The sequence below is a fragment of the Bufo bufo genome, chromosome 4 (assembly GCF_905171765.1).
Source record: "Bufo bufo chromosome 4, aBufBuf1.1, whole genome shotgun sequence".
NCBI lineage: Eukaryota > Metazoa > Chordata > Amphibia > Anura > Bufonidae > Bufo > Bufo bufo.
The window spans coordinates 236,034,675-236,048,097 of record NC_053392.1 but is presented as its reverse complement, the minus strand read 5'-3'; the positions used below and the strand labels follow the sequence as shown (position 1 = coordinate 236,048,097).

Genomic DNA, 13,423 nt, shown 5'->3' with positions numbered 1-13,423 from the left:
TCCTCCGTCTGGTAACTTCTGCGGAGAAGTCCCCGAAGAGTAGGATTTGATGGTTGCGTATCAACAGCTGGCTTCCCCCCTGCTTATACGCTCGTGGTATGGCGGCTTTGTCCGAAAAGTCCAGATACTTTACAATGATCTGTCTTGGCCTGTTATTTCGCGGGCTTTTATCTGCAGCTCCACTCCTGTTCAGTCGTGGGTTTTGGCCCACTCTGTGGGCTCGTTCTGTTTTGCATCGAGCATTGGTTCCCAGAGCATCTGGAATTTCATGCTCGCAAATTCTAGCCAGATCTTTGGCAGGGATATTTACCGGAAGGCCCACTATTCGGATGTTGCTACGCCTTGAGCGATTTTCGAGGTCATCCAACTTGTCTCATAGCCTGTTGTTTTCAGCTAGGGCGTTAGATAGCTGCGACTGTACCTCTTCAGTGTGGGATTCCAGGACCTGCATTCTGGCTTCTAGCTCTTCCAGCCTAGTGGTGTGGTGGGTCACCTCTGTTTGCAGAGCGCGAACGATTGCGCAACTGTAGATGACAGGGCTTCCTGGAGGTCAGGTAAGATACGCGCTGCAACCTCTACCGCTAGATGTTTTATAATCTATGCCCAAATTGTGTCTCTCTCTCTCTCTCTCTCTCTCTCTCTCTCTCCCTCTCCCCCTCTCCCTCTCCCTCTCCCCCTCCCCCTCCCCCTCCCCCTCCCTCCTGGCTGGGTCGCCATATTGGAGTCTGCTGGCTCCTTGTGCGTTTTCCCGGGGTTTTTCTTTGCTCTGCTCCCCATTAATACGACGAATCTGTCCATAGACCAGACTCTGGAAGTGAAGTGAGGTTTTCCTGACTGTCAACGCTGAATTAACAGTCAGTATGTCGGGGATTTAGTAGCTTTTCTGCTTCGGGTAGCGGAGCTCTCAGCGCGTGCTGCCGATTATGATGGCACCGGAACCGGAAGTCACATATTTTTATCTGAAAAATTTGGAAAGGGGGTTTGTTTTAAACTTTTAATATATTGGTGTTGTTGTTTTTTGTTTTGTTTTTTACATTTTTCCTTTTTTAATATTTTTTTTTATTTTATTTTTCTATTATCCCCCATAGAGTGCTAGTACAGATATCTTTTGATCCCCTCTCCTATTCACCCTAATAGAGATCTATTAGGGTAAATAGGAGTTTTACTCTCTCCATTCAGAGCTATGCCTCGTGCATTGCTCAGTATGGAGATGCCGTGGCAGGCCAGGATCACTTCAACAGCGTCCAGGCTGCCATAATAACCGATTGGAGCCCCGCAATTTCACTGCTTCCCTCTGCCTTCATCCACAGGTGCTGCCATCAGCGTTGATCGCGACACCAGAGGGGTTAAATGACGGGGTGGGTCGATTGCCGCTCCCTGTCAGTGTGAGCGTGTGCCAGCTGTATGATACAGCCGGCATCCGCCGCATATGGAGCGGGCCCGCTCCATACATCCCCTCACACATTATAACGTACAGGTACATCATAATGCGTGAAGGGGGGTCCATTTTATGTTAATCATTATAGAAATGAAAAGTTACTATATGGTCTCAGAGCAGCCTGGATGCAGTCATAGTGGCCAGAAATAGTGATATGTTCCATGTACACACATCACAGTTTATTCTGAAAAATCACCTGAAATGACTCGGGTTAAACATGGTTTTTGAGCTGCAGGCAGCAGAATAACTTGTAATTTATTCATTTATTTCTTGGTTCATTCTATTCTTTGAACTTAAGGGGACTGTCATATTCAGTGACTGACAGCCTTCCCTCTATGGCTGTGCATACAGAGTTAGAGTTACAGTGGGATGCAAACGTTTGGGCATCCCTGGTCAAAATGACTGTTACTGTGAACAGTTAAGCAAGTTGAAGATGAAATTATCTCAATAAAGCACCTTTTGTATTTTCAGCAAAAACAATTTTTTATTTTCATCTTTTACATTTTCAAAATAAAAAAAGGAAAAGGGCCAGAAGCAAAAGTTTGGTCACCCCGCATGGTTAGTATTTAGTAACACCCCCTTGGGAATGTATCACAGCTTGTAATCGTTTTATGGGGATCATTTCATCTTCAACTTGCTTAACTGTTCAGTGACAGTCATTTCGACCTGGGTTGCCCAAATTTTTGCGTGCCTCTGTAGCTGTCAATCACTGATAGGCCTCTTTTACACGGGCGTCGCGTGTGAGGGCCGGATAGGATGCGGGTGCATCTGCAAAGCGTTTTAATGCATTTTGCACGCTCGTGAGAAAAATCGGCATGTTTGGTACCCAGACCCGAACCCAGACTTCTTCACAGAAGTTTGGGTTAGGTGTTCTGTAGATTTTATTATTTTCCCTTATAACATGGTTATAAGGGAAAATTAATAGCATTCTTAATACAGAATGCTTAGTAAAATGTCCATTGAGGGGTTAAAAATAATAAACAAATTTAACTCACCCCATCCACTTGGTCGCGTAGCGGATCTCCTCTTCTTTCTTCAGGACCTGGGTAAAGGACCTTTTGATGAAGTCACTGCGCACATCACATGGTCCATCACATGATCCATCACCATGGTGATGGATCATGTGATGAGCGCAGTGACGTCACCAAAGGTTCTTTTCTTCCTGGGCATCAAAAAAGAAGAAAGAAGAGAAGTCGGGCTGCATGAACAAGTGGATAAGGTGAGTTTAATAATTTTTTATTTTTATTTTTTTTTAACCCCTCCATCCCTAATTTACTTAGCATTCTGTATTAAGAATGCTATTATTTTCCCTTATAACCATGTTATAAGATAATAATAATGATCGGGTCCCCATCCTGATCATCTCCTAGCAGCCATGCGTGAAAATCGCACCGTATCCGCACTTGCTTGCGGATGCTTGCAGGGGCGTTGCTAGGGTCTGAAAACATCCGGGGCACAAGCCCACTGTGTTAAAATTTGCAGAATAAGCATTAACATACAAGCTAACGTACTTAAATAACAGATTTTATTTCTATGGAGGTTCCGGAGATAGCTATGTACAGCAATTGGCTATCTCTGGCACTCCTATAGAAAAGAATAGAGTAATTGTGCACAATTCAATTTCTGACCAGCCACTCCGTTCATTTCAGGTGGGCTTCACAGGATACAGAGCTTCCATTATCGTGAGTGATCTGAGTAAAGAGGCGGATGGGGAACCCATAGGACCCTCACCAATGCAATAGTGGATAGGGGACTACTTTCTTTAGCTGGAAATTGGGATAATCCTTTAATGCTGAAATAAAATTTGTAAAAATAAAAATGTAAAGGTGCATTTTGTGTCCCTCGCCAACTCTGCATACAATTATCAGGAAGGAACAGTTCCTTGCTGATAACTGTCTGCTGCTTGTTAGTGGAGGTGAAGAACTACATTTACACTTACAGGCTGGTGTCATGGAAGATGTGTGCACACCTTGTACTTGTTCCGCTGATCTGCTACTTGCGGGTTGCGTGGGCATGAGTTCGGTGCGCAATCCCGTCATGCGGCGCATGATCCCGCGAGAACCGTGATTTCCCGTGGCGGGTCTCTGTTTCCCGCGCCGCAGGACAAGATTGCGCACCGAAGTGACTGAACTCATGCCCGCGCAGCCCGCAAGTAGCGGGATCAGCGTAACAAGTACAAGGGGGGTGGGGGATAATCTGTGCGGTTGCCCAGGTCCAATCAATATTAGGCCTCTTTCACACTACCCTATGGCTATTTCAGTGTTTTACAGTCCGTTTTTCACGGATCTGTTCCGTTTTTTTGTTTCCGTTGCGTTTCCGTTTCTGTTCCGTCGTTCCGTATGGCATATACAGTAATTACATAGAAAAAATTGGGCTGGGCATAACATTTTCAATAGATGGTTCCACAAAAACGGAACGGATACGGAAGACATACGGATTCATTTCCGTATGTGTTCCGTTTTTTTTTTTGCGGACCCATTGACTTGAATGGAGCCACGGAACGTGATTTGCAAGCAATAATAGGACATGTTCTATCTTTCAATGGAACGGAAATACAGAAACTGAATGCATACGGAGTACATTCCGTTTTTTTTTGCGGAACCATTGAAATGAATGGTTCCGTATACGGGACGCAAAAAACGGCCCGCAAAACGGAAAAAAAAACCTGTAGTGTGAAAGAGGCCTTAAAGGGCACTGGAATAGCCAAAAATGCTACCAGCATAACATATCATTCGCGGGACTGGACAAAACAATGTTTTGACTTAACAAAGCCCCTGGACGCAGCCCCATTCACTTCTATGGGGCCTGCGTTGAGTGAAAAACGCACAATATAGAGCATGCTGCGATTTTCACGCAATGCACAAGTGATGCGTGAAAATCACCGCTCATGTGCACAGCCCGCGCTTCGAAATCTCGCCCATGTGAAAGAGGCCATAGTTTAGCATTGCAGTTAATGGTGACCACTGAGGCTGGTGGTGTAATTTGACAGTTCTTTACTGAAGATAACAGTTTTAAACTTCTGATTGTGAACAGTCTCTGGAAACACTACTCTGTGGGCATGGGCAACCATAGCAATGAACAGCAGTAAATATTCTCTTTAGGATACAGTTCAACAGTTCTTATACCAGGTGCCCCTTTATACTTGATGACTCATTCACACATCTGTGCTCAAATCCGTGAGAAGGTGGTCAGTGATGAAGGTGGTCAGCTGTCCGTGAAAGATCTGTGTTGGGTCCATGTGTCCGTTTTTTGTTGTCTGTCTGTGTTGCACCCGTGTTTCACTGTCACTGAACAGCTGAAAAATAATTTTCAAAGCATCTCTTCTTAATGATCTGTGTTGCATCCATGGTTTTCACGGACCGGAAGACTATAATGGACGTGATGGATCCGTGAACACGGACAAAATAGAACATGCATTCATGCTTGAAAGCAGGGACCGTGCTAAAACACTTATGTCTGAATACTCACATTAAAATGAATGGGAACGTGTGCTGTCCATGGAGAACACGTACAGCACACGACCTAGAAACACTGACATGTGAATGAGGCTTTACACTCCACTGTAATCCGGTGCTTGTACTGAGATCAGGCTGTTCTTCTATCGCAATCTACTTCCCCGGTTCTAGGGCTGACATACAGCTTATGTCTTTAACCTGCAGCCTGTTGCACAGTTCTTCCTCTCAGAATTCAGCTTGTTCCAATTTTTTAGGTCTGTAGATAACCCCTGTTTCTCAGTCCAGGACACCTTACAGATTATCTCTCTACTGCAGACCAGGACCTGTGGTGCGCACTCCTAAAACTTCTTCAACTATCTCCTGAACTTTGGTTCCACCTCCCACCTGGGTACTCTAGCTGCAAGTCCTGCATGCAGGGGGAGTGCAGCTTCGCCAGGTGTTACAATAGGACTGCCTCCTGTAAATCCGTATAATACAAGTTACCGTATACTGAATCTTTTCTCACACAACTGTATATTAATCTACTCAGCCCCTTCTGCTTTGCAATATGCTGCTGCCATATTACGTTGTATTTTCATGGTGACATGTTCCCTTTAAGTGGCACAGCAGTCGATTTCTATTGACTTTAGAATGATCATTGTGATATAAATGCCTGCCAATCTTTTTGCGCCAAAAAGAATGGCGTTTTGATTTGCTCCAAATATATCAACTGTTTTCTCCAGAATTTTCACCATAAAGAATGCATCATGCCAGAAGTGAATTATAAATGTCAAAGTGGGTGGGGCTATCAAATTGGCGCATATTTCGCCTCATTTATCATCCTCTTAACTGCAGAAATGGGTCAAATAGTTGCGGACAATTAAGCCAGCCTATGTGGTGGTGTTTTCTGTAAAAATTCGCATTTATGGAATAAATAGAAAAGAAAACCAACTCATTGTGGGAACAAGTGATAGGTAAATATTAAAACAGGAGGCATCTAATATAAATGAGCTAAACGACAGGATTCTGTGAGCAAATTGACATTTAATAAAAACAAAACAATAACAAAAAAGTCCTGAGTTTGAGACAAAAGTCGCAATTTACTAGTGAAAATGTTGCTAATATGCTTTAAAAGTCACAAATGTGTTTCAAAAGTCTCAAGTGCGGTCTGGCAGGGGTTGGCTGAAATGGAGCATTTTGGTTTAAAAAAGTTGCATTTTAGTGGCATTGGTGTTCAGATGTCGCAAATAGAAATAGGCGGCTAATCAGGTTTATATTTTAAAAGTGGTGTGGGACTTTTGATATATGAGATGAAATAAATCACTACTTGCGATTTGTAATTTAGTATTTTTTTGGCGCAAATTACGGCATTATTGATAAATGTCCCTCATTGTGGATCATGTTAGAATTGTTTTATAATGACACATTTCATAAGTATTTAAAGACCTGTTATTTCATCTTTTCAGGAGAGATGGAGAAGGTCTGCGTATCCACTGGGATAAATTGCGTGAGGCCTCCTTTTTGTCTCGCTGGAACCCTTTGTCTGGTGATCTGCCATACACTACCTTCATCGATCACCCTCTAAGTCCGACTTCTGAAAAATTCTCTGCATTCAGCCAGGTAAATGGTTGAGCGTAAAAAATATAATCTTAGCTTTATATATGACCTAATGTACTCCATACTGTAAATGACACGGTACTAAATAATACACCCTGTTGAATAGTCTGAAGTTACAGTACATTTTAAAGTGAATTTGTCACCAGTTTTCTCCTGCACTGAGGACCGCATACACTGATGAAAACTCTTGGTTCAATTATTTGAATTGACCCAGTTGTTTTCTTAAAATCCCTGTTGGACGCAGGAGTTCACTCTGCACAAGCTAAGAGTCCCGATATTTGAGGTCCTAGCTCCCCCCCTTCCACTGTCAGCATTCTTCCTCTACACAGTATTATGAAAGTTGTCAATCATCTGCGTGTGGACGGGGCAGCCAAGGGTTTATGAATATTGGGATTTTACAAAAAAAATGGTGTCGATTTAACCTCCTCAGGACCGCCGTACGCAGGATTGCGTCTTTGCGGCGGTCCTGTTGTTCTGGGTGGACGCGCCGGTGCGTCCTCTCGCGAGACGCGAGATTTCCTGTGAACGCGCGCACACAGGCGCGCGCGTTCACAGGATCGGAAGGTAAGCGAGTGGATCTCCAGCCTGCCAGCGGCGATCGTTCGCTGGCAGGCTGGAGATGTGATTTTTTTAACCCCTAACAGGTATATTAGACACTGTTTTGATAACAGCGTCTAATATACCTGCTACCTGGTCCTCTGGTGGTCCCCTTTGTTTGGATCGACCACCAGAGGACACAGGCAGCTCAGTAATATGTTGCACCAAGCACCACTACACTACACCCCCCCCCCCCCCCCGTCACTTATTAACCCCTTATTAGCCCTTGATCACCCCTGATCACCCCATATAGCCTCCCTGATCACCCCCCTGTCATTGATTACCCCCCTGTCATTGATCACCCCCCTGTAAAGCTCCATTCAGATGTCCGCATGATTTTTACGGATCCACTGATAGACTGATCGGATCCGTAAAAATCATACGGACGTCTGAATGCAGCCTTACAGGGGAGTGATAAATGACGGAGGTGATCACCCCATATAGACTCCCTGATTACCCCCCTGTCATTGATCACCCCCCTGTAAAGCTCCATTCAGATGTCCGCATGATTTTTCCGGATCCACTGATAGACTGATCGGATCCGTAAAAATCATACGGACGTCTGAATGCAGCCTTACAGGGGAGTGATCAATGACTGTGGTGATCACCCCATATAGACTCCCTGATCACCCCCCTGTCATTGATTACCCCTCTGTCATTGATCACCCCCCTGTAAAGCTCCATTCAGATGTCCGCATGATTTTTACGGATCCACTGATAGACTGATCGGATCCGTAAAAATCATACGGACGTCTGAATGCAGCCTTACAGGGGGGTGATCAATGACAGTTGGGTGATCACCCCATATAGACTCCCTGATCACCCCCCTGTCATTGATCACCCCCCCTGTCATTGATCACCCCCCCTGTCATTGATCCCCCCCCCCCCCCCCCCCTCTGTAAGGCTGCATTCAGTCTTTTTTTTGGCCCAAGTTAGCGGAATTTTTTTTTTTTTTCTTACAAAGTCACATATTCCACTAACTTGTGACAAAAAATAAAATCTCACATGAACTCACCATACCCCTCACGGAATCCAAATGCGTAAAATTTTTTAGACATTTATATTCCAGACTTCTTCTCACGCTTTAGGGCCCCTAGAATGCCAGGGCAGTATAAATACCCCACATGTGACCCCATTTCGGAAAGAAGACACCCCCAGGTATTCCGTGAGGGGCATATTGAGTCCATGAAAGATTGAAATTTTTGTCCCAAGTTAGCGGAACGGGAGACTTTGTGAGAAAAAAATAAAAAATATCAATTTCCGCTAACTTGTGCCAAAAAAAAAAAATTTCTATGAACTCGCCATGCCCCTCATTGAATACCTTGGGGTGTCTTCTTTCCAAAATGGGGTCACATGTGGGGTATTTATACTGCCCTGGCATTCTAGGGGCCCCAAAGCGTGAGAAGAAGTCTGGTATCCAAATGTCTAAAAATGCCCTCCTAAAAGGAATTTGGGCCCCTTTGCGCATCTAGGCTGCAAAAAAGTGTCACACATCTGGTATCGCCGTACTCAGGAGAAGTTGGGCAATGTGTTTTGGGGTGTCATTTTACATATACCCATGCTGGGTGAGATAAATATCTTGGTCAAATGCCAACTTTGTATAAAAAAATGGAAAAAGTTGTCTTTTGCCAAGATATTTCTCTCACCCAGCATGGGTATATGTAAAAAGACACCCCAAAACACATTCCCCAACGTCTCCTGAATACGGCGATACCAGATGTGTGACACTTTTTTGCAGCCTAGGTGGGCAAAGGGGCCCACATTCCAAAGAGCACCTTTAGGATTTCACTGGTCATTTACCTACTTACCACACATTAGGGCCCCTGGAAAATGCCAGGGCAGTATAACTACCCCACAAGTGACCCCATTTTGGAAAGAAGACACCCCAAGGTATTCCGTGAGGGGCATGGCGAGTTCCTAGAATTTTTTATTTTTTGTCACAAGTTAGTGGAAAATGATGATTTTATTTTTTTTTTTTTTTTTTCATACAAAGTCTCATATTCCACTAACTTGTGACAAAAAATAAAAACTTCCATGAACTCACTATGCCCAGCAGCGAATACCCTGGGGTCTCTTCTTTCCAAAATGGGGTCACTTGTGGGGTAGTTATACTGCCCTGGCATTCTAGGGGCCCAAATGTGTGGTAAGGAGTTTGAAATCAAATTCTGTAAAAAATGACGAGTGAAATCCGAAAGGTGCTCTTTGGAATATGGGCCCCTTTGCCCACCTAGGCTGCAAAAAAGTGTCACACATCTGGTATCTCCGTACTCAGGAGAAGGTGGGGAATGTGTTTTGGGGTGTCATTTTACATATACCCATGCTGGGTGAGAGAAATATCTTGGCAAAAGACAACTTTTTCCATTTTTTTATACAAAGTTGGCATTTGACCAAGATATTTATCTCACCCAGCATGGGTATATGTAAAAAGACACCCCAAAACACATTCCCCAACGTCTCCTGAATACGGCGATACCAGATGTGTGACACTTTTTTGCAGCCTAGGTGGGCAAAGGGGCCCACATTCCAAAGAGCACCTTTCGGATTTCACTGGTCATTTACCTACTTACCACACATTAGGGCCCCTGGAAAATGCCAGGGCAGTATAACTTTCCCACAAGTGACCCCATTTTGGAAAGAAGACACCCCAAGGTATTCCGTGAGGGGCATGGCGAGTTCCTAGAATGTTTTATTTTTTGTCACAAGTTAGTGGAAAATGATGATTTTTTTTTTTTTTTTTTTTTTTTCATACAAAGTCTCATATTCCACTAACTTGTGACAAAAAATAAAAACTTCCATGAACTCACTATGCCCATCAGCGAATACCCTGGGGTCTCTTCTTTCCAAAATGGGGTCACTTGTGGGGTAGTTATACTGCCCTGGCATTCTAGGGGCCCAAATGTGTGGTAAGGAGTTTGAAATCAAATTCTGTAAAAAATGACGAGTGAAATTCGAAAGGTGCTCTTTGGAATATGGGCCCCTTTGCCCATCTAGGCTGCAAAAAAGTGTCACACATCTGGTATCTCCGTACTCAGGAGAAGGTGGGGAATGTGTTTTGGGGTGTCTTTTTACATATACCCATGCTGGGTGAGAGAAATATCTTGGCAAAAGACAACTTTTCCCATTTTTTTATACAAAGTTGGCATTTGACCAAGATATTTATCTCACCCAGCATGGGTATATGTAAAAAGACACCCCAAAACACATTCCCCAACTTCTACTGAATACGGAGATACCAGATGTGTGACACTTTTTTGCAGCCTAGGTGGGCAAAGGGGCCCACATTCCAAAGAGCACCTTTCGGATTTCACTCGTCATTTTTTACAGAATTTGATTTCAAACTCCTTACCACACATTTGGGCCCCTAGAATGCCAGGGCAGTATAACTACCCCACAAGTGACCCCATTTTGGAAAGAAGAGACCCCAAGGTATTTCGTGATGGGCATAGTGAGTTCATGGAAGTTTTTATTTTTTGTCACAAGTTAGTGGAATATGAGACTTTGTAAGAAAAAAGAAAAAAATCATCATTTTCCGCTAACTTGTGACAAAAAATAAAAAGTTCTATGAACTCACTATGCCCATCAGCGAATACCTTAGGGTGTGTATTTTCCGAAATGGGGTCATTTGTGGGGTGTTTGTACTGTCTGGCCATTGTAGAACCTCAGGAAACATGACAGGTGCTCAGAAAGTCAGAGCTGCTTCAAAAAGCGGAAATTCACATTTTTGTACCATAGTTTGTAAACGCTATAACTTTTACCCAAACCATTTTTTTTTTACCCAAACATTTTTTTTTAATCAAAGACATGTAGAACAATAAATTTAGAGCAAAATTTATATATGGATGTCGTTTTTTTTTGCAAAATTTTACAACTGAAAGTGAAAAATGTCATTTTTTTGCAAAAAAATCGTTAAATTTCGATTAATAACAAAAAAAGTAAAAATGTCAGCAGCAATGAAATACCACCAAATGAAAGCTCTATTAGTGAGAAGAAAAGGAGGTAAAATTCATTTGGGTGGTAAGTTGCATGACCGAGCAATAAACGGTGAAAGTAGTGTAGGTCAGAAGTGTAAAAAGTGGCCGGGTCATTAAGGGTGTTTAAGCACTGGGGGCTGAGGTGGTTAAGTAAGTGGCCAAGTATTAAGCACTGGGGGCTGAGGTGGTTAAGTAAGTGGCCAAGTATTTTCATCAGAGTTTTTTATCACAATTGTATGCTGTCCTCAGATATTAGCCATATAGATGATTTTACTCCACATATTTATGTTCTACATATACTTATCAAAGATACTCTAGTGAAGTATCCCCCATAGTGAATTATCAGGGGGTGTTCTCCAGAACAGTAAATCTCTTAAGTTGCTGAGTAGGTGAAAGTGAGTTCTAAGTGAATTTCTTCCAATGAAGTCACATATTTGGTATAGAGCAGTGCTGCTCATATGACAGGTGCCGTGTGGAATTTAGTTATGTGGGCTGGAAAACTCTGTTTGGAGTGTTCACCCACTATACTCTGTAGGAGGATGACATTTTTCCTGAAACATGAACTCTGGAGCATTTGCAAATAGAAACAAGCACATACTTTTAATCGTGTCTCTTCAGGGTCATACTACAGCACGGATCACCACTATTTTAAATAAATTCATGTTAGTTTTACTTATCTTTATGGACTTTAAAACAGATTGACATAAAAAATGTGAACTTTAACATTTCCACTAGAGGGCGGTGTGTGCCTTATCAGCATGTCCAATGGAAGAATTAAAAGGGAACATGTAAAGAACTATGAATTAAACTTAATGTTAACTCCTTCACTATCTAGATGGATGGATGGACACATCATATGAATTGTATGAATAGCGATCTGAACATGTAATTTTCAAACATTGTCTTGCTTCTTATGTCTGCAGATTTCACTCTTTAATGATCAATTGGTAAAAGCTGTCCAAGAATCACACAAGACTAACCCTGTGCCAGGGCGAGCAAATGGAGCCTTGATCTTAAATCAACCACTTCTGATTGAGACATACGTTGGATTCATGTCCTTCATCGGAAACCGCAACAAACTTGGCTATTCGCTTGCAAGAGGCAGTGTTGGATTTTAAGTAAAGCCAATATTGTTAAAGCGTCAAGTGTTTCAAATATTCTTCCTTGCTGTACACATTATCTTGTTACTTGTTAATGTATAGAAGAGATCAGTCTCGGACGCTGATGCTTCATTTAAAGGGAATCTGTCACCTATTTTGAGCCTATAATACTGTTAACATAGCAATGTGCAATAAAGTACCTTCATTCCAGCATGTGTCCTTTCTTTTATTCAACTTTTCATTCAGATGAAAAAGCGATTTTTCTGATATGCTAATTCAGCCTCAAGGTGCCCAGAGGGGCGTTATTACTCTGCTCTAGTGCCCAGTAACGCCCCTCTGCAGTGCCCAGCCCGCCTTTGTTCCAAGCCCAGCACGCCTCCTAAGAAATAAATGTACTCCCACATACTTGCCGAACGGCGCCGCACCCTCCACTACGTCATTTAATTTATTCACTGCACCGTCCTTGCTTCCTCCTCTCTTGGCCTCCGAAATCCCACGCAGGCGCAGTAACGCTGAGTGCCTGCGCCTGTACAATACTCCTGCTCCTGAGGACCAACAGCCTCAATAGTGTCACTGGACATGCGCCGAGCCCAGTGATGTAATGAGAGCGCTGTTGCCCTCAGGAGCAGGAGTATCGTACATGCACTCAGCGATACTGCGCCTGCGTGGGATTTCGGAGGCCAAGAGAGGAGGAAGCAAGGACGGTGCAGTGAATAAATTAAATGACATAGTGGAGGGGGCGGCGCCGTTCGGCAAGGATGTAGGAGTACATTTATTTCTTAGGAGGCGTGCTGGGCACTGCAGAGGGGCGTTACTGGGCACTAGAGCAGAGTAATAACGCCCCTCTGGGCACCTTGAGGCTGAATTTGCATATCAGAAAAATCGCTTTTTCATCTGAATGAAAAATGTAATAAAAGAAAGAGGACACATGCTGGAATGAAGGTACTTTATTGCACATTGCTATGTTAACAGTATTATAGGCTCAAAATAGGTGACAGATTCCCTTTAAAGCCAGGGATGACTAGCTGAATGTTAATGCTAGGGGACCACTGAAGGGTGTGCACATCGCTGTAGAAAAGCCCTTAACCACTGCATCTGATATGCTTAGTTTATTTTTAATATTAATCATTTATATATCGATAAAACATTTGCCATGTTTAATATGTTTTCAATTAATAAAACTAAATATATATTTCTTGGTGTGTTTTTTGTGTGTTCTTTGTTCCACTTGAAATTGCAATTCCAATATCTCGCTTTCCAAATCTG

The 13,423-nt window shown here is 43.1% G+C and overlaps 1 protein-coding gene across 2 annotated transcripts in view; it reads left to right on the top strand.

The window, feature by feature from the left end:
* The window catches only part of TPRG1 (tumor protein p63 regulated 1), a 114,625-nt gene extending 102,329 nt beyond the window's left edge, over window positions 1-12,296 (top strand). For both annotated transcript variants that reach the window (XM_040428382.1, XM_040428381.1), the window contains exons 5-6: window positions 6,339-6,492; window positions 11,981-12,296. In XM_040428382.1, the coding sequence (XP_040284316.1) occupies window positions 6,339-6,492; window positions 11,981-12,175 (349 nt within the window). In that variant the 3' untranslated portion in view covers window positions 12,176-12,296. The remainder of the gene's footprint in view (window positions 1-6,338; window positions 6,493-11,980) is intronic.
* Window positions 12,297-13,423: the final 1,127 nt, after the last annotated feature.